At 38.0% G+C, this 25,610-nt stretch overlaps 1 protein-coding gene across 3 annotated transcripts in view; it reads right to left on the reverse strand.

The window, feature by feature from the left end:
* The window catches only part of CTCF (CCCTC-binding factor), a 73,294-nt gene that overhangs the window by 15,946 nt on the left and 31,738 nt on the right, over positions 1–25,610 (reverse strand). For all 3 annotated transcript variants that reach the window (XM_074202393.1, XM_074202378.1, XM_074202386.1), the window contains 5 exons: positions 6,928–7,717; positions 6,419–6,589; positions 4,155–4,288; positions 2,989–3,109; positions 337–486 (listed from right to left, as the gene is read on the reverse strand). In XM_074202393.1, the coding sequence (XP_074058494.1) occupies positions 337–486; positions 2,989–3,109; positions 4,155–4,288; positions 6,419–6,589; positions 6,928–7,708 (1,357 nt within the window). In that variant the 5' untranslated portion in view covers positions 7,709–7,717. The remainder of the gene's footprint in view (positions 1–336; positions 487–2,988; positions 3,110–4,154; positions 4,289–6,418; positions 6,590–6,927; positions 7,718–25,610) is intronic.

The raw sequence follows: 25,610 nt of genomic DNA on the forward strand, positions 1-25,610 counted from the left end.
TCCTATTGTCTACCACAATCCTCTGTGTGTGTGTGTGTGTGTGTGTGGGGTGTAGGTGCACTCTATGTTGAAATAATTCATCAAATGGTATTTGTTGGTGAATTGTATTGAGGAGTAAAATCTTTTTGCCTTAATGCTACTCTTCTTGGAGAAACAATAGAAACAGCAACAAAGCAAAGCAATTACTTTCAGTCAAACCAAGTCTAAGCACAACTGTGAGTTTGTAACCTGGGACAGTCAGTTCATCCTGATTCTACTGATAATTATTCTAATACCTATATTTTTCCTGTACTCCTCAGACAGGACTTCTGATCGACAAGAAGCTAAGTCACTTACCCAAATCGCTTTTTCTGGCTATGACAGTGTCACAATGTGGACAGTGAAATTTGGCCACATTCTCTGTGTGCTTCTGTAAGATGTGCATTTTCATTGTGCCACTCTGGGTAAACCGAGCATGACAAATATAACATTCATACGGCTTTTCACCTTAAAAGGAAACAGAATTTAATATGCTGGTTAATTTGACAATAAATTGAATATAATCAAAAATTTCATAAAGCACAGAACAATTAAAGAGAATCTATTCGGGAATGATAATGTTTAGATTTGCAGCAGCTTTCCTAAGAATCTGAAGCTTCTATTAGAATTCTCAGATTGGGGGCAGCTAGGTGGCGCAGTGGATAGAGTACTGGCCCTGGAGTCAGGAGGACCTGAGTTCAAATGCGGTCTCAGACACTTAATATTATTACCTAGCTGTGTGGACTTGGGCAAGCCATTTAAACCCATTACCTTGCAAAAAAAAAATCTCAGATCAACTGTCACTATATTTTCTCTTTATCCCCCCCCCCAGTAACTGTTAGGAGAATTTAAAATTTTTTGTTTCCTGAACTTAAGCCTGAGATGCTTTTGTTTAATAGTGGGGGGAAAAAAGAATGTTTTACATAAATTAATAAACTGATTTAAAAACCCAGATCCAGAGATCTCGTCTTTCAAACAAGAATTCCACCTGATGAATTCAGGTTATCTTCTACAAAGTTTTAGGATGATGATACACTGAAAGCTTATATAAGAAGAACAAAAGGTTTGCCAGGTTTTCCATACTGGAAAGGACTTAAAGTACAACATCAGTGGAAGACTATTTTCCAAGGGCCAGCTTCTTTATCATCAGTAAGCTGGTCACTCGGGGATGAATCCTTTGGTCATAGTAACATAAATCAAAAAAACAAAAACAAAAACAAAAACAGTTCTCAGTTCCAGGTGGCATCAGAGTGTTAGGGATCATATGTAGGGGGACAGCTAAGCTGGTTCAGTGGACAGAGCACTGGCCCTGGAGTCAGGAGGACTTGAGTTCAAATTCAGCCTCAGACACTTAAGTGCCTAGCTATGTGACCTTGGGCAAGTCACTCAAATCCCATTGCCTTAAACAAATAATAATAATCATAATCATAATAATAATAATGATGATGATGATGACGACGACGATGATGATAATAAAGGAATCATATATAGGCCACCTAGAAATACTACTCTGTTGGTTAAGGTGAGATTTTTGTTCAAAGACCAAAGTGAAAATATAGTATGAAAGAGCTTAAGCACATCAACCTCAGTCTTCTTGCTAAAGGTAATCAGAAGTTATAGGAAGTTACTGCTTAAGGGAAGAATGTCTCAAGTTCTTGGAGAGACAAATTAAGGAGTTGCCCAAGGTCGGTTTGATCTTTGATCTTATTGCCCAAGGCAATAAGAAACATGATTTCATGGGATATTTGGTTGTCTGTTGCTATGGTGCTTAAGTTACTTGCAAAAAAGGAAAATAAAGAATTGCTAAAAATTCTCCAAATTAAATCATATACTTGATATTTAGTGACTTTAGTGCAAGGTGGATAAATTATGGAAAATGCATAAATAAGAGTTCTAAGACTTATTGATCATACAGAAGCCTCACAGCTATATATCATAATACTTTCTTCAAGAATTGGAAGGCAGCAGACATGGTTAGCACAGAATATCACCCCTCCTTCCATCAGCTCATTGCAACATTACTAATGGGGGCATCATTCCTGAATCTGCAATCTGTGTACAATAATCAAAACAAAGAGTCAGATTAATATAATTCTAGAAGAATTAAGACAGGATGGAGAATACATGATTATTTGAACAAGTTATTGAGGTTATAGAAAGGATACTGGAAGGCTGTTGATCACAATGATTTACTGAGGAATTACTGTTCCTGTGTGGTTGCTTAAGCCAAAATTCTTTCAAATAATGATGGATCTTATCTAGGAGTCTGTTCTGGAGTTTGATATAAGCACAATGTCATCCATTAAAAGGAGCATCTGGAAGAACTTACCCTGGAAGGAATCTCTCCTTTAGCTTGGATAATCTATTGGATCTTCTCTATGAGACTGGTCTATGAGACCTCTGGGGAAAGAGTTATCTCCCAGTTTGGTGATTTGTCTGATATTAATGACCAGAAGATTACCAGAATATTAATATTTAACAGGTGGCTTGAATGGTTAAAAATCATGAAACGCTCATCTTCAAAGTAAAACTGAATACCATTCAGAAGTGTGGTGGATAGGAGCAGATTTAAGCAGGAACTAAAAAGGATAACTGAAGTAGAAGATATATCTAAAAAAGGAATGAGTGAAAAAGATGATCTGGACTCCTGACAAGCTTGAAGGATAATTGGTGGATAGTCTACCATGTGTCCTCTGGAATCCTAGAAATGTCAGAAAGAAACAAGTTCACAAATGTACTGAGTGACCCGCTGTGTCTATCTGATGGGGAGGATTTGGAGCAGAATTATACAGGCTAGGGAGGCGTTCTGCGTTGCTGATGAGTGATCCACATGATGAGATTACAGATTGATCTGAATTTTATGAACACTGAAACCAGACAGGCACAAGCACTCATCACGTGTAACAAGTGGGTCAAGTGTTCCCAGAAAGATGATCAACTGAAATAGGATAATCATAAACTGCAGCATACCGGAATGGGTTCTCATGTGTCTTTTCAGCTTATATGTGTCCCTGCTGGCGTAGCTGCACAAACTACACTGGAATGGACGCTCTCCAGTGTGAGAGCGAATGTGACGTTTCAACTTGCTGACCTGCAACAAAGAAACACCAAGTTATCAGCCCTCTCAGATTCAAATGGCAACTTTCACAATGCTTGAACACAAATGCTTGGTTTGAGGACATTAAAAACAAGTAAATTCCAAAGTTATGACTGTTTTGTTTTCATATCACATACTAATTATTTATGTCTTATGCTTGTACCATCACTTCATGGACCAAAATTTCAGATTAGAACTGCTGGTCTTCTGACCACAATCTATTGTTTCCCCATGTCCTAACAATCTCTTATCTTTTAGTGATTCTTCTAATATATTAAACGTGGTCATGCCCAAAACCAAATCCTAAGTAGGTCTTCTGCCCTCTTTGGTCAAGTCACCCCACTTCTTTGAATATTCTCAGTCCTTTTGAGTATTTTAAAAATGCTTCAGCAACTCCTTGGCATCCAGATATTTCAAAATGGTAACAAGGTTTATCTATTTAGAATTATAAAGGTTTGCAACATGCTTTCCTTCTTTCAACTTTGTAAGACGATCATTTGAATAAGCATCCCACTTTATACATGAAGAAATGGAGGTTCAATGACTTTCTAGGATCACACCAGGACCTCAGAGTTAAACTGACTGCAGGTTTTGTGGCTCTGAGCTCAGGCCTCTAGACCCAATACACATAGTGCTGGCTCTCACTGCATTTCAAATTGTGTGTATTTTTGTTCACATTACTAATTGTCCACTTGCCCTATCCACTATTAGACCAACATAAGGTAATAGGGTGAGATCTACTCCTTTAGGCCCCCCAGCTATATAACTTTACACATGACAGCTGAACACTGGATCAGCACTACCGCAGCTAAATTATATGGTGTGGCAAAAGCAATTGGTGGAGAGATTCAAAATTCATTTTAAAGTTCTCTCCACTCTACCCCCTCCAGATTCCAGCAATTTCTCTTGGTATTTTTATATAATCACAAAATAGTAATTGGCAAATTCTAAATTAAATGTTCAATATAAGAAACCATGTTCAACATAGCTTTGAAGAGCTCTGCTCTAAGAAAGAGATCACTGAAAAATGCCCCTTTACCTCAACACTAGCATAATCACACATAGAACACTTGAAGGGTTTCTCATGGGTGTGTTTATAGCGTCGATGCCGCACTAACTCTCCACTGGTTACAAAGGCCATGTCGCAGTCTGGGCACTTATGAGGACGAGTACCTAAAAGAAAAAAACACAAACAAATCTTAGGAAACAAAGAGTACCATCACTTACTTTTTTTTCGTTTTTCAGTTACATGCAAAGCTAAGTTTCAATATTCATTTTTCCTACAACTTTTGATTTTCACATTTTCCTTCCTCCTCCCTTGACACTTAATAATCTGATACAGATCATACATGTATAACTATGTTAGACACATTTCCAAATTAGTCATGTTGTGAAGAACTGAAAAAAGAAAAAACATAAATGAAATTATAAAAAGTGAAGACAGCATGCTTTGATCTGCATTCAGGCTCCATAGCTCTCTCTGGCTGTGGATGGCCATTTTCCCATCATGTTTATTAAAATTGTCTTTGAACACTGTGTTGCTGAAAGGAGCTAAGTCTTTCATAGCTGATCACCACACAATGTTGCTGTTAATAGGAGGTACCATCATTTATTAAGAACTTACAATTGTTAGAACCCTGTGCTAGGCCCTGGGGGAGATCTATTAGATGAGATACATCCTTTGTCCTTAAGGAATTTTCAGTCTAATGACAATAAAAGTGCCATGATATACAATACATGAAGGGTACATCGTGAGGTCTGAGATCATTCATGACTGGGGTTGGGGAATCATGGAGATGATATGAGCTGGGCTTTCAAAGGAGGTAGCTAATATCATCAAACTAGAGCTGGAAAGGGCCCTCATGCCTTGAGTCAGACCCCTTCATTCCAAAGAAGGGGAAACTGTGGCCCAGGGAAGGGAAAGGACTTGTTCAAGGTCATAGAAGTCATGGAGAACTGTGCTCCTGCCCTGGTATCACACCGATTCCCTTCAACTTTAAAAGTTGAGAACTCTTTAACAGACCAGAGAAGACTGTTGTCATCACTACCAGATCAAAGCTTTTGTGAAGTGCTTTGTAAACTGTAAGTACTGGGTAATTCTGGACGGGTGTCACCATAGAGAATGTATCTATAATAAGAACCTCAATGAGAGTGCTTAGATTTTAAAATTTCATTTCCTGGCTCACTAATTGGTTTTAATCTTGGTTATCAAACAATCTCAGGGTCTGTCCCTGGAGAGAGCAGGATCATTCCTCACAAACCATGCACAACTTAGGAGCCAGAGGCTTTGCTGAAAATCTGAGGAATGTCCCCGCCCATGGCTGAAGATGGCTCCAAGTTTAGAATTTTTCAAAAGCTGCTTGGTTTTCTGGTAATCTGTATCTTTCTTCTACCACAAAACCAAAATTTGGCAGGTTTCTTGTCCTATTCAAAAGGATTCTCTACATTTGTAATGCAGTACACTTTCCCTGGGCTAATGGGATTATGGAAAATGGCCAACAGGGCGAGGGAACTCTTTAAGATCTAGCCAACACTTTCATACCTTCCTGAGGATCCTGGATGGCTCTATAGACTTATGGGCTCTATAGCTCATTTCTTCCAGATTCAACAATACCAATTTTAAATCTGCCAGATTTGCAGCCAGTGGCAACTAGGTGGCTTGGTAGACAGTCAGGTCTGCAATCAGGATCTGGCCTCAGACAATCCCTAGCTGTGGGTACCTGGGCATGCATGCCTAAGCCTTTCTCATCTGGATAGCACCAATGGGATGGCCTTTACTGGCAAGCTCTGGTAGTCCTTATTTATTCCATGGTCCACCTTTCACAGGATCAGAATTTGAAACACCCTCAGGATCGAGTTGCCCAGTCTAATTAGGGAGTGTCAAGGAGAAGGATTTGTATACAAGTTCTGAGAGATCAGGACCAGTGTCTCTAACTTAGTGTCTTACTGACATCTTAGAAGATGTTTACTTGACAAACTTTAAGAGATCTATGACAATGTAAATCTACAGTATTCAGTGTTTTTCCTGATTTGTAAAAGCATGATGAAGTTGAAGCTCCAAGACTCCGGAAGGAACACACAGCACACATTAACTACAAGAACCCTTTCCTGGTTCTTCATCTGAGCACTGTGTTTCTCCTGGACCCAAGTTCTAGTTTTTCATTAATCTGCTTGGTCTCCATTCACCAGAAAGACTGGCCAAACACTATCCATGACAATGTCCTTCTAAAGCAAGGCCTGCCCTGCACAACCAACACCCAACACTTTCTTGGAGCCCCCACCCCTTACATTCCCCTAAAGCACCTGTGTGAGTATTTAGGTGATTCCTCAGCAAGGTGACTGTGCGGAAAGCTCTGCCACAGAGATGGCACTTATGTGGTCTTTCGTCAGTATGACTTTTCATGTGTCGATCCAAATTTGAACGTCGTGGACATGTATAACTGCACAGCTCACACTGGAATGTCTTTTTTACACCTGTACACAAAGAAAGGATTTTAGTAAAAGCTCAACTGTTCCTGATAGGCCCAGGGATTTCTAGATTAGCTTGCCTCTGGACTTCTAAATTTCATTGACCCTTTTGAGTAAAACTTAACTGAATTTCTACAATCATACTTCAAGCTCAGTGTGTTATAGCCACACATTAAAACCCAAAATATTTAATGTGTTGAGGGGGAAGAAACACAGAACCTATTTTCAGACTGGTTAAGATCTATCCTACAACAAATCAAACTAAAGTGTACACAATGTTGTTTACCCTTTATTTCACCTCAAATAAAAAGCTCTGAAGGAACAGTGGGAAAAATTCATTTTACCTTTCTTTTTTATTTTTGTTGGCTTTGGAGGCTTCATGTTACCAACAACCTTCTCTGCATTGACTTCTGATAACAAACCCTCTTGTTGCTCTTCTTCAAAGTCATACACAGAAACATCCACATCTTTGCCCTCCTCTGTGTAACGAAGTTTGCTCTTTTTGGTTTTTTTTGTCTTTTTGGCAGGTGGTTGATAGTCTGGGTCTTTCTGCCAATTAGGATCTTCTTGGGGTTGCAGCTCCCCTTGCTCTAATGTCTCAACCTCACCATTGGCACCTACTTTAACCACCTGGAAACCTTCAGGCAAAGGTAACGTGTGACAGATCATGGGTTCGCCTTCAGGTAGGCCTTCTTTAGAGACCTCATTTTCATAAGCCCCCTGCAGTTCTTCTACAGAAGTGGTGGCCACTGGCACCGTTACTGGTACAGGCACCTGAACAAGCTGGAGTTCCCCAAGGTTTATAGGTTGTTCTTCCATATTAACAACCTGAAGTGTTATTATCTGTGTATCATCCACAGTGGCATCAGCTTCCTGAGGTACTGTACCCTCCATGACTTCAGTCTTCATCTGAAGCAGGGTGGGGTCTAGCTGCTCCATCATAACCATCTGGACACTGCTGTTCACCTCCTGAACCACCTCACTCCCATCCGCCTGGGTTTGTGATATATGGCAGGCATCCTCATCCTGGCCCCCTTCCCGACGTCTCTGATATGTTTTTCTCTCTTTTCCTTTGATGAAGGTTTCAGACTCTTCCATGATTGCTTCAACTGCCTCACCTTCCATTTTCTTGCCCTTTATTAAAAAAAGATTACAAGATTAAAAAAAAGAAAAGATCATTTTCATTCAGTTCAAGGACAAATGAGAAATGTAGCATAAATGAGAAAACTACAGCAATGAGAAATTGTGTTTTGTCCTCGCTAATAAAAAAAGCACTTATATAAAACTGCATTTTGGTGATTTTTTGAAAGTATTTTTTAGTTAGTGATAAAAAAAGTTAAAAAGTTTAAGTTAAAAAAAATCATTTCCTAAAAGAATTCCAGTCTTTCTACCTTGGGAAATGAAAAATTACCACCACCACCACCAATAAAACAAGTTGGAAATGTGTATGACAATGTTTATAACATTCTGTTCTAGTAGAGAAGGAAAAAACCCTCAAAAAAAGAAATGTAAAGCAAAATTGCATTGGATGAGGTGGTATAGACTGGTAGAAATTAGAACATATTTGGAATAATCCTATAGCCCCTGAATTATTACAGAATATCAATTTTTAGTTCATTTATACAAGTATTCTTATACCTTTAATTAAGATATGTAGAATTTCTTTGTTAACTATAATTTTGTTCTTTCTACAATATTTTATTTTCTAAATGTGATTTAAAATTAATGAACACTAAAATAACTACATATATAATAATAAATCAGAAAACAGCCAGTCAGTATACTAACACATTATGTAATACATAAAAGAATTTTTAAGATTTTGTGATTTGTGAATCTGCTGAAAAAAATGAGGTAACTATTTAGCTACTATGTCCACAAGGATCACAGAATTTGAGCTGGAAGGGACCCTAGGAATTGGATCAACCCTAACTTTTTGATTTTGCAGATGAGGAAATAGATCTGAATCTGTAGTCATGTACTTCAATACCAGGTCTTCCCTTTCCTTCTTCAGGCATCTTTTTAAACTCTTCTCTCCTTATTCAGTCAAATAAGGTGATATCCCTTCACCCAAACAGGTATTTTTTTTAATTTAAGGCAATGGAACTAAGTGACTTGCCCAAGGTCACACAGCTGGGTAATCATTAAGTGTCTTGAGGCCACATTTGAACTCAGGTCCTCCTAACTCCAGGGGCCAGTACTCTTATCATCTGTGCCACCTAGGTAACCCCGCCCCGGGGTATTTCTTAAAAACTTTCCTTAGAGGAAAATCATATTTCAAATATAATTTCAGTTGCAGCAATGTATTTCCATAATTTATTTTAACAAGAACACAGAAACTGGGGTGCGCTCTAGATACATAGTGAGTCTCAAATGGTAAAGATCCTTGTTCAAAATCTGCTTCTGATACAGACTGGGTGTACCCCAAGCAACTCTCCAGGTCCACAAGTTGTAGAGCAAGTACCAATCTATTCCTTATCAGGAGCTCCTTACACCCATAATAACACTTAAGTCTGATTTAAAAATGATCCGTGAAAATTGTCCTAAATAGATAACTACAAAAAAAAAAAAAATTGTAATTCCCCAAAATTAGTGGTTGGGTATACTTATGCTAAAAAAACTATTCCAATAATGAAAAATTGATGCTTGCTTCAGGCAGTGAATACGATCTCTTACACTGAGCATTTTGAGTCCTCTCATCTAATCTAACTCCACACTATTTCTTCTATTGTATTTTCTACTGTTTTCCCCAATATACCTTTCCCATCCAGTCCACCTGGGTTTTCTCATCTTCTGTAATCATGTTTTACTGATGCTGTCATTTTTCCTCATGTCTCTTGGCCTTCACCATCTATCTCAAGTCCATTATCTTACAGGAAGCTTTTGATCCCTTTTCATCTCTTCTTTGCAAATTCCTATTGCATTCATCTTCTAAACCACTTGATTTAATATGTAATTATTTTCTAATTGTCCCATGTTATCCTCTCAGCTAAATTGCAGGGTCCATGTAACCTCTTTTGTATCCCCTATGTTCTCCTACATATTATATACAGGCTGATTACTTTTACACTTTTATTATTTTTTTAAGAAGCTTCTTTTTCCCAATTAAAGCTTCCATTTGGCACTCTATTCCCCACCCCCAACTCCCTTTTAATTTGTCCTTTCTAATTTGGCATGTCTGGCACCTGCCCTCCCACCCTTTCTGTTTCCTTTGGTCACTAGTCAGAAGCTACCAAACACCACCGATGAAGTAACCTGTCCTTATTCCCCGCCCCCATGCCCCCCCCCCCCCCCCCCCCCCCCCCCCCCCCCGCCTTTTGGCAGAAACTGACAGATACCTAAAACTAACCAAGAGAAAAAACAATCCCATTTTCTAAGACCTAAGGAAAAGGGTTTTACAAACCTTCCTTAGCAACCAGTTCCAACATTTAACTCACTGTTAGGAAATTCTTCAAAAGTATTTTGAGACTGCAATTTTACCCATTCCTTCTTATTCTATCTATCAAGAATGACAGAAAAATAGCCAAGAGTTAAATGTTTGTATGGTTGTTAAGACTCGGGCAACTAGCCACTCCATCAGAAGAATGCTTAGTTTTAAAACTGCAACTGAACAATATTGTGGAGACACAGATGGCATAAATCTAGAGCTGGTAGGGGGTCTCAGAAGTTATCCAATCCAAGTCCTTTAATTTCCAGATAAGAAAATGGAGGACAAAGTGAAGCATCTTGTTCAAAGTCCTAAAGGGAAAGAGTCAGAGAAGGTAAACCCAAATCATCCTGATTCCAGAAGCAGAGCTCCCAAAGCATGCTATGAATCTACAGGAAGGTGAAGAATACAAGTTAGACCTCCTTCTCCTTAAGAATGAGGTTTACGGGGCCTGCTAGATGGCGAAGTGGATAGAATACTGGCCCTGGAGTCAGGAGTACCTGAGTTCAAATAGAGCCTCAGACACTTATTAATTACTTAGCTGTGTGGCCTTGGGCAAGCCACTTAACCCCATTTGCCTGGCAAAAAAACCTAAACAAAAAAAAATGAGGTTTACAACTATTGTTCTATTAGAAACCAGGAGGGACAGGAATTCAGGGAAACCTGAAGGGATTTGCATGAACTGATGTTGAGTGAGATGAGTAGAACAAGAAGAATACTGTATAACCTAACAGCAACATGGGGGCCAGGATCAACCTTGATGGACTTGCTCATTCCATCAGTGCAACAATCAGGGACAATTTGGGGCTGTCTGCAATAGAGAATACCATCTGTATCCAGACAAAGAACCAGGGAGTCTGAACAAAGTTCAAGGACTAATCTCTTTAATTTAGAAAAAACTGATATCTTATCTCTTATACTTTAAGTTTCTCCCTTAAGGATATGATTTCTCTCTCATCATACTCATCATCACATTCAATTTAGATCAATGGACAACATGGAAACAAAGACTGACAAATTGCTTTCTATGGGAGTGGGGGGAGGGAAGTAAGATGGGGAAAAATTGTAAAACTCAAAATAAATAGAATCTTTAAATAAAAAAAAGAATGAGATTTATATAAGAACTCACATAGGCTGAAATCACTTTATTTATCAGTATTTCATGATGCATCTAAATGAACTTAAAGTCAGGTAGACCTGAATCCCTGAAACTACTCTTAGGCTATTTCATCAGATATAAAGTGGGAATAGCATCCACTTGACAGGGTTGTTGTAAAAATAAAAGAAGACAGGGCTGTCAGACAACCTTACTTTTTAAAAGTTTTTATTGAAGCAAGACAATATATTTTGATTTAACATTTTAGTGAGAGCTTGGGGTAGCTTGGCTTCATTTACTAAACCCACAGGCTGGCCACATAAAATTGCCCTACGGGTCCCATGGGGTTGCATTTTGGACAGTTCTGAGATAACACATGCAAAGGACTCTATAAACCTTTAATGTATTGCTAGCTCTTCAATTTGATGTGTTATATATATCCAATAACACAAAAATTACTTAAAGGGATGATAAATTAGTAAGAAGTGATAGAGCCAGAAAGGACAATGATCAATGTTGGAAGGGATTTGGGAAATCTGGGACACTATTACATTGTTGGTGGAGCTGTGAACTCATCCAACCTTTCTGGAGTGCAATATGGAATTATGCCCAAAGGGCAACAAAAATGTGCATAACCTTTGATCCAGCAATACCACTACCATAAAGAGATTATAAAAAAGGGTAAAAATATTACTTGTACAAAAATATTCATAGCAGCCCTGTTTGTGGTGGCAAAGATTTGGAAATTAAGTGAATGTCCTTCAATTGGGGAATGGTTTAACAAACTATGGTACATGTATATCATGGAACACTATTGTTCTATTAGAAACCAGGTGGGATGACAATTCAGGGAGGCCTGGAAGAATTTGCATGAACTGATGCTGAGCTAGATGAGCAGAACCAGGAAAACACTGTACACCCTAACAGCAACATGGGGGCGATGATCAACCTTGATGGACTTGCTCATACTAATAGGGCAACAATCAGGGACAATTTGGGTCTACCTGCAATGGAGAATACCAACTGTATCCAGAGAAGGAATTGTGGAGTTTGAACAAAGACCAAAGACTATTACCTTCAATTTAGGGGGAAAAAAAGGGGCGGCTAGGTGGCGCAGTGGCTAAAGCACCGGCCCTGGAGTCAGGAGTACCTGGGTTCAAATCTGATCTCAGACACTTGATAATTACCTAGCTGTGTGGCCTTGGGCAAGCCACTTAACCCTGTTTGCCTTGCAAAAACCTTAAAAAAAATTCAGGGAAAAAAAACCTGTATTTTATTATGTAATTTTGCTATCTCTTATACTTTATGTTTCTTCCTTAAGGATATAATTTCTCTCAAGTCACATTCAACTGAGATTAATATATACCATGGAAACAATGTAAAGACTAACAGGATGCCTTCTGTGGGAAAAATTTTGAAAATTAAAATCTTTCTAAAAAAAAAAAGGAAGTGACAGAGATGCTGCCAAACCAGAAGAAAACAAGTCCAGAAGATAAAGGTAATTTAAAAATTTAAAAACAAGATGTGCATAACAGAAGTTTAGTTTCAAAAACAAGCTTTTTTGCTCTTTGTATATTGGAATGTTTGAATTTTTATAATTAAATTCATAAATTTTTTTTAAAAAGAAAAGAAAAATGCCTCAAATAAATACAATTTCAAACCTAGAGGAATCCCTGGTACTTGGTTACCTGATCTGTAAAATTCCAAGACATAGAACCAGAGCTAGAAAGTCCCTCAGATTATCTAGTCCAAACACTTCCTTTTACAGAGGAAGAAATTGAAGACTAGTGGGGCTGAGTTCCTTTGCCAGCTCGATAGTAAGCAGCTAAAGTAGGATTTGAACTCAGGTTTTATGACCTGAGAGCCCATCTTCTTTCTATGTTGCTGTCTTGTGACAGAAGGCAAGAGCCTAAGGTAGAATGAAACGTCTCTAGTTCTAAGACCTGGGTTCAAATCCAGGCCCTGCTCTTTACTAACAAGGCCCTTGGCCTTTCTGGGGTTCAGCTGCTCTTCTCTATAAGAAGAGGCTTGGCCCTCCCTCTGAGGATCCAGTGACTAACTGTCCTCTCTAGCTTTAACATTCTTTGACTCAAATTTCAAACCAAGAAGGCACAGAGACTCCTTTGATAAAAGCAGCAACATTAACCTTCTGCCTGGAAACACTCACAGCCAGCAATGTCACTGACAGACAGATACAACTAATGGAGATACTTCAAGGTTAGTAACAGAGAACCAACAGCTAAATCCTAGGGTGATACTTTAGCCTTCACTGAAAGAACCTCTCACTGTCTTGTGCCTGAGGGACAGCTACCAAATAACATCTGAAGAGGAATGGCACAAATCTAAATTAAACAAAGTCCTTTACCATGTTTCCATTCAATTATTAGCAGCTGCATATATAAGTGGATGTGGGACCATCTGATGGTGCCACCTAAAGAAAAACACTTCATTTCAATCCCCCAAAGCTAGTTCTAATAGAAAGATGATGGCTTATCAACAATCCTGTTACAGAATAAGGTGGAAAGGTCTGCTTCCTTGGAGAAAACAGACATGCTTTAGGGATGAGGGGGAATTCAACATTCTATAAATAAATGCCCATTTTCAATATAGTGTATGAGACAGTAAGGAGAATAAAGTATGGAGCTGATCTCAAGCTGATCTCTCTACATAAAACCAGATTCAGGTGTTATAAAAATTCTAACTCAACTCCTCTTGCTAAATCTTCTACAGGATCTTGAATAACAAATATTACAGTTAAAACAAGGGGAGATGAAAACACTAAAACTCATAAATTTTAGAGAAAACAAAATGTTGAAGAAAACCAAAAATTTTGTCTTTAGCCACTGACAAAATAGAAAAACAAATGTGATTAGAGGGCAGCTAGGTGGCGCAGTGAATAGAACAACGGGCTTGGAGTCAGGAGTACCTGGGTTCAAATACCACATCAGACATTTAATAATTACCTAGCCGTGTGGCCTTGGGCAAGCCACTTAACCCCAATTGTCTTGAAAAATCTAAAAAAAAAAAGAGAAAAAAAAAGAGTTGTGATTAATAGGCTACCTGATAAAAGTATTTATCCACCACATTCAATCCCAAAGTATTCAGACTCCAAATCTACACTGGAAAAAGAATCAGAGCAAAGCACAAATGAGAACAGGATTATCTGGCCAAAACATAGCACTCTTTCACTGAGGAAAATATTTGGCATAAATAATGATCTAAAATCAGCACCAAATCAAATTTCAGATCAATTCTTTCACCACAGAAACTCAGCAGGGATGATCTGGGTCTAGTGGCTTTAAGTAGCAGCCTTAATTTTCTAGTGAATTGGTAATATAGCACGAGATCATTCATATGCCTTTTGCCTCTTTTCTCACAATATCTTTCTACTGAACCCAACTCAGATTTTTCTTTTCTGACCCTTCACCTGATCTTTTTTTTCTTTTTAAGATTTTTCAAGGCAATGGGGTTAAGTGGCTTGCCCAAGGCCACACGGCTAGGTAATTATTAAATGTCTGAGGTCAGATTTAAACCCAGGTACTCCTGACTCCAAGGCCAGTGCTCTATCCACTGCGCACCTGATCTTTTGTATGATAACCAGGTAATGATCTATATGCTTGCTGAGGGGACACTTGTTATCTCCTTGCCTCAGGAGTACCAAACACCAGAAAACTCCCTTCCTAGGTTAGGAGACCCCAGACCAGGGTTTAGCAGACACCATTAGATTCAATTATGGAAGTAGCAGAGGAAACCAAAGGAAACCATAGTTCAATAATATGAAGATGCTACGGAATGGGATTCCATAGGATAAACTGGAACAGACATTTGGATTTATAGATGATATCAAGGTACTGACAGGTTGTTCAACTTGCCCATGATGAGTGGTAAAAGGGATGGAACACAAATTTAGACATTCTGATCACCAAATCTGGCATCCTTTCCACTACACCACTGACTTCAAAAAGCAAGCAGGAAGCTCTTGCCCTGCCAACTCAGGAGTTTGAAATCTTGAATACGTGAATGTTATTTTATACTAATGCACTCTCAAAAAAAAAAAAAAAAACCTCATGACAACTAATATATGATGGTCTCAACTAAGTTTTAAACCATATCCGAAGAGAATACAGAAATTAAAAGATTAATTTTCTACAAAACTATGGTTGACACAGGAAGCTGGCTTTCTATTCTAACTTCTGCCCCATACCCCTCAGGAGGGCCTCTTTTCCCTTTGTTTCCTACAACTTCCGCCTGCCCCTCTCCCAGAGGGTGCCTGAGTGACAAATTCCTGTAACTTTTATTTGGCTTTTAAAGATCTTCAAAATCTTCTTTATCTTAGTGGCCTAGTAACATTGGCCACACTCCATTTTCTGACCCTGTCATTCACTGTCTATCTCTTCCCAAGCCTTAAATGTCTCTCCTCCCTTCCATCTCTTGGCTTTTCTAGTTTTCTTCAAGTCTTAACTAAAATCCTGCCTTTTGAAAGATTTTGCCATTCCTCCTTAATGTCAGGGCTTTCCTCTCTGAGATTACTGCCAATTTATGCTAACAGGTATCTTGACTGTCCTGTTGTCTGCATACTGTTTCCCAGTTAGACTGTGTGGACCTCCCAGCCCTCAGCACAGTGTTGTCACAGATATAATAGTATTTGTTGACTTTATCAAACTTCTGGACACTGGATAGAAAACCAGAGTCTGGTGACTGAAGCAAAGAGACAAGTGTATACTTTACTGTACTTAGCTCTCCAATTCTGATCACCTCATTAGTCAAGTAGAATGTCTTCCTAAAAAAGTGCTTTTTAAATGTCCAATAAACATGCTGCATTACATTATGGGGGGAAGACACCATGTAATGTTCAGAAATATGAATATTCTTTTAGTTTCAGAAAGATTTTATTTATTTTGAATTTTAGAATATCCCCCCAATCTTGCTTCCGTTCCCCCCGCCAGAAGGCATTATTGTTGGTCTTTAAATTGTTTCCATGGTATGCCTTAATCTCAGTTGAATGTGATGAGAAATCATATCCTTAAGGAAGAAGAGATAGCAAAATTACATAATAAAATAGGGTTTTCCCCCTAATTTGAAGGTAATAGTCTTTGGTCTTTGTTCAAACTCCAAAATTCCTTTTCTGGATACAGATGGTATTCTCCATTGCAGATAGCCCCAAATTGTCCCTGATTACTGCCCTATTGGCATGAGTAAGTCCATCAAGGTTGAGCATCACCCCCATGTTACTGTTAGGGTATACAATGTTTTCCTGGTTCTGCTCATCTTGCTCAGCATCAGTTCATGCAAATTCTTCCAGGCTTCCCTGAATTGTCATCCCACCTGGTTTCTAATAGAACAATAGTGTTCCATGACACACACATGCTATAGTTTGTTAAGCCATTCCTAAACTGAAGGACATTCACTTAATTTCCAAATCTTTGCCACCACAAACAGGGCTGCTATGAATATTTTTGTAAAAGCGATGTTTTGGGGTAGCTAGGTGGCGCAGTGGATAAAGCACCGGCCCTGGTCTCAGACACTTAATAATGACCTAGCTGTGTGGCCTTGGGCAAGCCATTTAACCCCATTTGCCTTGCCAAAAAAATCCCAAAAAACCAACCCCCCCCCAAAAAAAACTAAGTGATGTTTTTACCCTTTTTTCATCATCTCTTCAGGGTATAGACCCAGTAGTGGTACTGCTGGATCAAAGGGTATGCACATTTTTGTTGCCCTTTGGGTGTAATTCCAAATTGCTCTCCAGAAAGGCTGGATGAGTTCACAGCTCCACCAACAATGTAATAGTGTCCCAGATTTCCCATATCCCTTCCACCATTAATCATTGTCCTTTCTGATCATATTGGCCAAGTCTGAGAGGTGTGAGGTGTTACCTTAGAGATGCTTTAATTTATTTACATTTCTCTGATAAGTAGTGATTTAGAGTAATTTTTCTATGGATTGCTTTGATTTCCTCCTTTGTAAATTGTCTTTGCATATCCTTTGATCATTAATGACTCAGTTCTCTGTATATTTTAGAAATGAGTCCTTTGTCAGAAATATTAGTTGCAAAAATTGTTTCCCAATTTACATTTCTTTTGATCTTGGTTACAGTGGTTTTGTCTGTGCAAAAGCTTTTTAATTTAGTGTAATCAAAACTGTCTAGTTTATTTTTAATGATATTTCCCATCTCTTCTTTGGTCATAAAAACTGCTTCCCTTTCATAGATCTGACAGGTAAACTATTCCTTGATCTTCTAGTTTGCTTATAATATTGATTTTTATGCCTAAATCTTGTATCCATTTTGGTATAGGGTGTGATGTGTTGTCTAATCCAAGTTTCTACCATATTAACTTCTGCCAATTAACTTCCAATTTTCCAGTTTTTATCAGTTTTTGTCCCAATAGCTGGACTCTGGGTTTATCAAACAGCAGATTATTATAATCATTTCCTGCTTTTACACCTACACTGGTCCACCAGTTTATTTCTTAGTCAACACCAGACAGTCTTGATAACTGATGCTTTAATAACAATTTTAGATCTGGTAGGGCTAAGCCACTTTCTTCTGCACTTTCTTTCATTAAATCCCTGGAAATTCTGGACTTTTTATTTTTCCACATGAATTTACTAACAGTTTTTTTCTAATTCATAAATTTTTGGAATTTTGATTGGTAGGGTGCTACACAAGTAGTTTAGTTTTGGCAGAATTGTCATTTTTATTATATTAGCTCGATCTATCCATAAACAATTGATATTTGCCCAGTTATTTAAATCTGATTTCATTTGTGTGAGAAGTGTTTTGTAATTGTTTTCATTTTCATTAAGTTTCTGAGTCTACCTTGGTAGGTAGACTTGCTAGTCATAAATATAAATGCTGAGGATTTATGAGGGCATATTTTATATCCTGCGACCTTGCTAAAGTTGTTAATTATTTCCTAGTAATTTTTTAGATGATCTTTTTTTGGATTCTCTAGGTATACCATCATCTCATCTACAAAGAGTGAGTTTTGTCTCATCCTTCCCAATTCTAATTCCTTCGATTTCTTTTTCTTCGCTTATTGCTGAGGCTAACATTTCTAATACAATATTGAATAGTAGTGGTGATTAATGGGCGCCCTTGTTTCACCCCTAATCTTATTGGGAATGTGTCTAGCCTAGCCCCAATGCATATGATACTTGCTGATGGTTTCAGATAGATTCTACTTATATTCTAAGAAACATTCCATTTATTCCTACGCTCTCTAGTGGTTTTTTTTTAGATTTTTTTTCAAGGCAATGGGGTTAAATGGCTTGCCCAAGGCCACACAGCTAGGTAATTATTGTCTGAGGTCGGATTTGAACCCAGGTACTCCTGACTCCAAGACCAGTGCTCTATCCACTTCACCACCTAGCCGCCCTACTCTCTAGTGTTTTTAAGAGGAATGGGTGCTGTATTTTGTCTAAAGCTTTTTTCAGCTATTTATACAATCATATGAGTTTTTTGATAGGTTTCTTATTGATAACATTTTCCCTGCATTCCTGGGATAAATCCTACTTGGTCATAATGTATTATCCTAGTGATTTTTGTATCTATATTCACCAGGGAGATAGGTCTATAATATTCTTTCTGTTTTAATTCCTCCTGGTTTAGGTTATCAGCACCATATTGGTGTCATTTCATCTTCACTTCTTTTTCCAAATAGTTTATATAGAATTGGAACCAGCTGTTCCTTAAATGTTTGACATAATTCATTTGTGAATCTATCTGGCCCTGGAGACTTTTTCTTAGGGAGTTCTAAAATGGCTTGTTTGGGGTGGCTAGGTGACCCAGGAGTCTAAATTCAAATCTGGTCTCAGACACTTCATAATAACCTAGCTGTGTGGCCTTGGGCAAGTCACTTAACCCCATTGCCTTGCAAAAAACCTTTAAAAAAAAGGGCTTGTGGAATCTTTTTCATTTAACCCGGGCAACCTATATTTTTGCAAATATTCATCCATTTCACTTAGATTATCAAATTTATTGGCATAGAGTTGGGCAAAATAATTCTAAATTATAACTTTAATTTCTTCCTCATTGGTGGTGAATTCACCTTTTTCTTTATGATACTAGCAATTAGGTTTTTTCTTTTTTTCTAATTATTTTTAAATTTTATTTTATATTATTACGGTAGATGAATTCTTTGTTTCTAGCAGCTTTTAGTATTTTTTCTTTGACTTGGGAGTTTTAGAATTTGGCTATAATATTCCAGGAAGTTTTCTTGGGGGGGGGGGGGGTCTCTTTCAGGAGGTATCTGGTGTATTCCCTCAATTTCTATTTTGCTCTGTTTTTCAGATATTAGGGCAAGTTTGCTGTATTATTTCTTGAAAAATGAAGCCCAGGCTCTTTCCCTGGTAATGACTTTCAGGTAGCCCAATAATTTTAAAATTATTTCTTCTGGATGTTTTCGAGGTCGTTTTTTTTCCCAATGAGATATTTCACATTTTCTTCTAATTTTTGGCTTTTTGAGAAGTTTTATTTCTTCCTGATTTCTCACAAAGTCATCAGCTTCCTTTAGTTCCATGATGTATTTGAAGGAATTAATTTTCTTCAAAGAGCTTTTTTATCTCCTTTTCCAACTGGCCAAATCTGCTTTTTAGGCATTCTTCTCCTCACTTGCCTTTTGTTTTGCTTTTTTCCATTTGGCCTAAACTGATTTTTAACGTATTATTTTCTTCAGTTTATTTTTTTGTATTTCTTTCCCCAAACTGATTTGATTTTTATGATTTATCTGCATTGCTCTCCTTTCTCCTCTACCTCCCTTAATTGCTTTTCAAAGTCTTTTTTGAGCTTATCAATAGCCTGAGTCCACTTTCTATTTCTCTTAAGAGGTTTTGGATACAGAAGCTTCGAGTTTGTCGTCTTCTGAATCTTCCATGGGATCAAAAGTAATTTTCTATAGTCAGATTCTTCTTTTTCTCTTCTTTGCTCACTTTTCAGCCTAAGACTAATTTACTGCACTTCCAAGGCTTTGGGTGGTTTTTGGGGACACCCCACTGGGACCTTTACTTCAAGGTCTTAAGGTCTCTTGCCTGTGCTTTGATACGTAGATGACCATAGGCACTCTCCTCTGCCCAGGAGCTGTGAGGAGGGTCCCCTGCTCAGCTACCTTAGCATGGAAGCTGAACCTGCAACCTTGATCTGAGTCTGGGCAAACAGCTGAGACCTGACCCAGGGAGAGCAGAGACACCTCTGCAATATCCCTCTACCCTCTGTGGGCTGCAGACTAGACTGGCTTCCCCAATTCCCACTGCAGGGCTGTTCTGAGGCTGGCCCTACTGTCCTCTAGTGCAGCAGAGTTCTCTCACCACCTCTTCAAGCTGTACCTGGTGATCCCTGGGCTGTGCTGTGGCGTTTTTCAAACCCCCGGTTCTGGTGAAACACACCTTTCCCCCAAACTCTCAGTTTTTCTATGGGTTGATGGTCTTTGGGGAATGAGTTTCAGGAAAATCCTGCCTTCATGCTGCCATCTTGGCTCCACCTTCTTTCCTTTTTTTAAAAATCAAATTGACCAGAGGTTATCAATTTTATTGTTTTTTTTTATTTCCATAAAATCAGTTCTTGGCTTTACTTATTATTTGTTCAATAGCTTTCTTGCTTTCAATTTTTATCAATTTCTCCTTTAATTTTTAGAATTTCTAATTTGATTTTTTAAATGTGGGTTTTTAATTTGTTCTTTTTCTAATTTTTTAGTTGCATATTTAGTTCATTGATTCCTTCTATCATTTATTCATGTAGGCATTTAAAGATATAATATATACCCTGACAGCCACCTTGTGTATCCCATAAGTTTTGGTATGTTTCATTATTGTCATTATTTAGGATGAAATAATTAATCCCTTCTATAATTTGTTGTTTGATTCACTCATTCTAGCCACCCTGGTTATTTAGATGTCAATTAGTTTTGGGTCTATAAGTCGCTGGCCCAATATTGCATGCGATTTTTACTGCATTATGATCTGAGAAATATGTATTATTTCTGTCTTTCTGCAATTGATTATTAGGTTTTTATGTCCTACTACATGGTCAATTTTTGTGTAATTGTCATGTACTACAGAAAAGAAACTATATTCCTTTCCATCCCCATTCAGTTTCCTTGCTAAGTCTATCACGTCTAGGTTTCCTAACAATCTATTTACCTCCTTAACTTCTTTACTGTTTATTTTATGGTTAGATTTATATAAATCTACAGGAGGCTGAGGTCTCCCACTAGTAGAGTTTTGCTGTCTATGTGTAATTCCTTCAACTTCTCTAAGATTTGGATGCAATACCTTTGAATGTGTAAATATTTAGTATTGAAATTATTTTATTGTGGGGTGGGGGGAGGAAGTAAGATTGGGGGAAAATTGTAAAACTCAAATAATATCTTTAATAAAAATAAAAAAATTAAAAAAAATTATTTTATCTTCTATGGTACTTTTTTGGACGATAGTTTCCTTCTTTATCTCTTTCAATACTATCTATTTTTCCAGTTGCTTTGTCTGAGCTATGGATTGCTACCTCTGCTTTTTTTCACTTTAGCTGAAGCAAAATATATTTTACTCCAACCTTTTATCTTTAATGAGTTTCTTGTCATCAGCCTATTGTAGGAGTCTGGTTTTTAATCCATTCTGCTAGTTGCTTACATCTTAAGGGAGAGTTCATCTCATTCACATTCAAAGTTATAATTACTCTTTATTGCCCTCCATGTTATATTCCCTCTGTTTGTATTTCCCCCCTTTTCCCCTTTACTCATATTGCCCAGTATTTTGTTTCTGAATAAACAAGTCTCCTATATCCAACCCCCCTCCCCTTTTTTCCCCTTTCCCTTTGCCCCTTCTTCCTCCCTTCCTTCTTTTTTTCCTCCCTTGCCTCCTTTTCCTCCCTGCTCCCTTTTTTAATATTTGAAAGGTAAGATAAATTTCTTAACTGAGTGTATGTATGTTAAATTTAAACCAAATCTGATGAGAGTAAGATTCAGGTAGTTCTCCCCTCCTCCCTTCTTTCTCCTAGTGCAAAAAAGGTCCTTTGTACCTCTTAATGTAATGAGATTTACCCCACTCAGTCTCCTCCATCCTCCCATCTCTTTACTGCCCCCCCCCCCTTTTAAAGAGTTGTCGTTTTTAAGGCATTCTACCCGAGTCACAGAAAGGTCTTTAGTGTCCAGCATTTCTGGCTAAGTATATTCTCTCTAATAGAATTACAAATATTGAGAGTTATTAGTCTTTCTCCCAGGTAGGGATATAGCCAGTTTCATCTTATTGGATAACAGTTTTTGCTTCTTTTTCTACCTTTTCATTTGTCTCGAGTCTCCTGTTTGAAGTCCAAATTTTCTATTAAGCTCTCATCTTTTCATCAGAAAAAGTTGGAACTCTCCTATTTCATTAAATGGCCATCTTTTACCCTGAAGAGAAGGCTCAGTTATGCCAGATAATGAATTCTTGGCTGCATTCCAAGCTCCCTTGCTTTTCAGAATATTGCATTCCAGGCCCTTCAATCCCTTAATATTGATGCAGCCAGGGGCGGCTACGTGGCACAGTGGATAAAGTACCGGCCCTGGAGTCAGGAGTACCTGGGTTCAAATCCGGTCTCAGACACTTAGTAATTACCTAGCTGTGTGGCCTTGGGCAAGCCACTTAACCCCATTTGCCTTGCAAAAAAAAAAAAATACACACACACACACACATGCATGCATGCAGCCAGGTCCTGTGTAATCCTTACTGTAGCACCTTGTTATCTAAATTGTTTCTTTCTGAAACACTGTACACCCTAACAGCAACATGAGGGTGACTATCAACTTTGACAAACTTGCTCATCAGGGACAATTGGGCTATCTGCCATAGACAATAAGCATCTTTATCCAGAGAAAGAATCGAGGAATTTGAACAAAGACCAAAGACCCTTAATTAAAAAAAAAAAAAAACCTGTTATCTTATTATGTAATCTTGCTATTTCTTATACTTTGTCATTCTAGGGCTAGAGGACAGAGCAAGAATTCCTTCCAAAGCCCTCATTTTACAAAATTTTTCCCAGTCAACCAGAAGAAGTGTACACCCTAACAGCAACTTGGGGGTGATGATCAACCTTAATGGACTCACTCATTCCATCAGTGCAACAATCAGGCACAATTTGGGCTATCTGCAATGGAGAATACCATCTGTATCCAGAGAAAGAATTGTGGAGTTTGAACAAAGACCAAAGACTATTACCTTTAATTTAAAAAAACAAAACCAAACATGATCTTATGTAATTTTGCTAGCTCTTAATACTTTTTTTCCCCTCAAGGATATGATTTCTCTCTCATCACATTCAACTTGGATCAATGCATACCATGGAAACAATGTAAAGACTAACAGACTGCCTTCTGTGTGTGTGTGTGGGGGGGAGCAAGATTGGGGAAAAAATGTAAAGTTCAAAATAAATAAAATCTTTTCAAATGTCAAAAAAAGAGCTCAGTCAACTTTGAAATAAAAAAAATCATTTCTTTCTGTCTGTTTGCAAGATTTTCTCTTTTATCTGATAGTTCTAGAATTTGGACACAATATTCCTTGGTGTTTTCATTTTGGGATTGCCTTTCTAAAGGGGATCGATGTATTCTTTCAATAACTATTTTGCCCTCTGGTTCCATGAGATCAGGGCAATTTTCCAGCACTAAATCCTGTAATATCAAGTTCAGGCTTTTTTTTTTCTTCTTCAATGTTTTCAGGAAGACCAATTATTCTTAGGTCATCTCTCCTCAATCTATTCTCAAGGTCAATGTTTTGCTGATGAGGTAGTTTATGTTTTCTTCTACTTTTGCTCAATTGTATTTTCCAAGGATTTGTTTTCTTATTGCAAGGTGTTACTCTTCTCTCGGGTTTCTTTACCCAAATTTTCCAATTGATTTTTAAACTCCTTCCTGATTTCTTCAAGGAAGTCTTTCTGTTCTGGAGACCAAATCATTTTCTCCTCAGATTGTTCTAGGTCTTTTTGATTTAGGGTCTTTTCCTTCTAGGAATTTTTCTATGGACTTCCCTTTCTGTGTTTTCCTAAGATCTTGTGTTGGGGGAGGTGCTGGTTCACAGAGGTTTGGTGTTGGGATCCCTAGGCTTTACTCACTGAGTTTATTAACTCCAAGTGGGCCAGCCAGTAGGGAGTACTAGAGGCTGGAACTCACCCTCCAGTAAGCCCTAGACCATCAATCCACAGCCAAAGCCTCTGCTCCCCAGTTGGCTCTCAGACTGCCCCTGTTGGTTCTCTGTGCCTGGTTCACCCAGGATCCTCAAAGACAGACCTTGAGGTAGGTGTTCTCCTAGCTTCTCTTTTTTGGGTTTTTCCAATAGAATTTCTGTTAAGAGGTTTGTTTCATATTATAAATGACGGAAGACCTTAGCACAGGGCCTGTCTTCTCTCTGCCATCTTGGCTGTAAGTCCAGAAAATAGGAATATTCTTTAATATTTTTCATTTATAAGACACTATAAATATTTCAAAAAAGTTTTCCAACAGCCTATTCAGTTCTATATGTTCCTTACTCTGATAGTGTCCCTCATCTGGTCTAGATGACTTCTAAGAATCTAACTCTTCTAAGGATCTGTAAATCTGGATTTAATCTATTTTATCTTTTGAAAATATAATTATCTGGTTTCATTATATCAAAATATTTATTCAAAAAAGTATTAAAAATGGGGTGGCTAGGTGGCCCAGTGGATAAAGCACTGGCCCTGGAGTCAGGAGTACCTGGGTTCAAATCCGGTCTCAGACACATAATAATTATCTAGCTGTGTGGCCTTGGGCAAGCCACTTAACCCCATTTGCCTGCAAAAACCTAAAAAAAAAAAGTATAAAAATTATGCCAAACTTTAAAATTAAGCATTAATAAGAATGCTAAAAAAATTTAGTCATAAAGGCATAGCTAGTAGCTGAGGTATCACTAAAGACTGATGCATTTTGACAGACAATTCTCAACAAACTCTTCTAAAAAAATAACACCTCCCCACAACAGTAAATTTATTGTTTTTTTTTTCAAGGAGGAGAAATGTGTTAAAACTCTGACAGTACAGGCCTAACATTTAAAATTCTATTTGATTAGTGTTCTGGTATCTCTTAATGGTGAATTTACACTGATGTAATTGCTTTTTTCCCCCCGTTGCTCCCTTAGCACTTTCTTCTTTAAATTTCTTCATTGTCTGAGTTGTTGCTAACTCCAAGAAAAACTACTATCTCCATTTCAAATTTTTCAGAGGGTGGGGGTGGTAGTGAGGTAGAGAAGAGGGAAACAGACATGGTAGACTAGCTCTCCATGTATAAGACAGTGGAGAAGCAAGAACTTCTAAAGATTCACTCTTTGAGGGGTGGCTGGGCCTTGGAGTCAGAAATACTTGGGTTCAAATCTGACCTCAGACACTTAATAATAATTACCTAGCCGTGTGGCTTTGGACAAGCCACTTAACCCCATTGCCTTGAACAAAAAAAGATTCACTCTTTGAAGCAGAAAACCAGTCTTTTTCTTTACTCCATGACTTACACTTGGAAAGTCCAAATGACCTGCTA

Source organism: Macrotis lagotis, chromosome 1 (genome assembly GCF_037893015.1).
Source record: "Macrotis lagotis isolate mMagLag1 chromosome 1, bilby.v1.9.chrom.fasta, whole genome shotgun sequence".
In the NCBI taxonomy this organism is placed as follows: domain Eukaryota; kingdom Metazoa; phylum Chordata; class Mammalia; order Peramelemorphia; family Peramelidae; genus Macrotis; species Macrotis lagotis.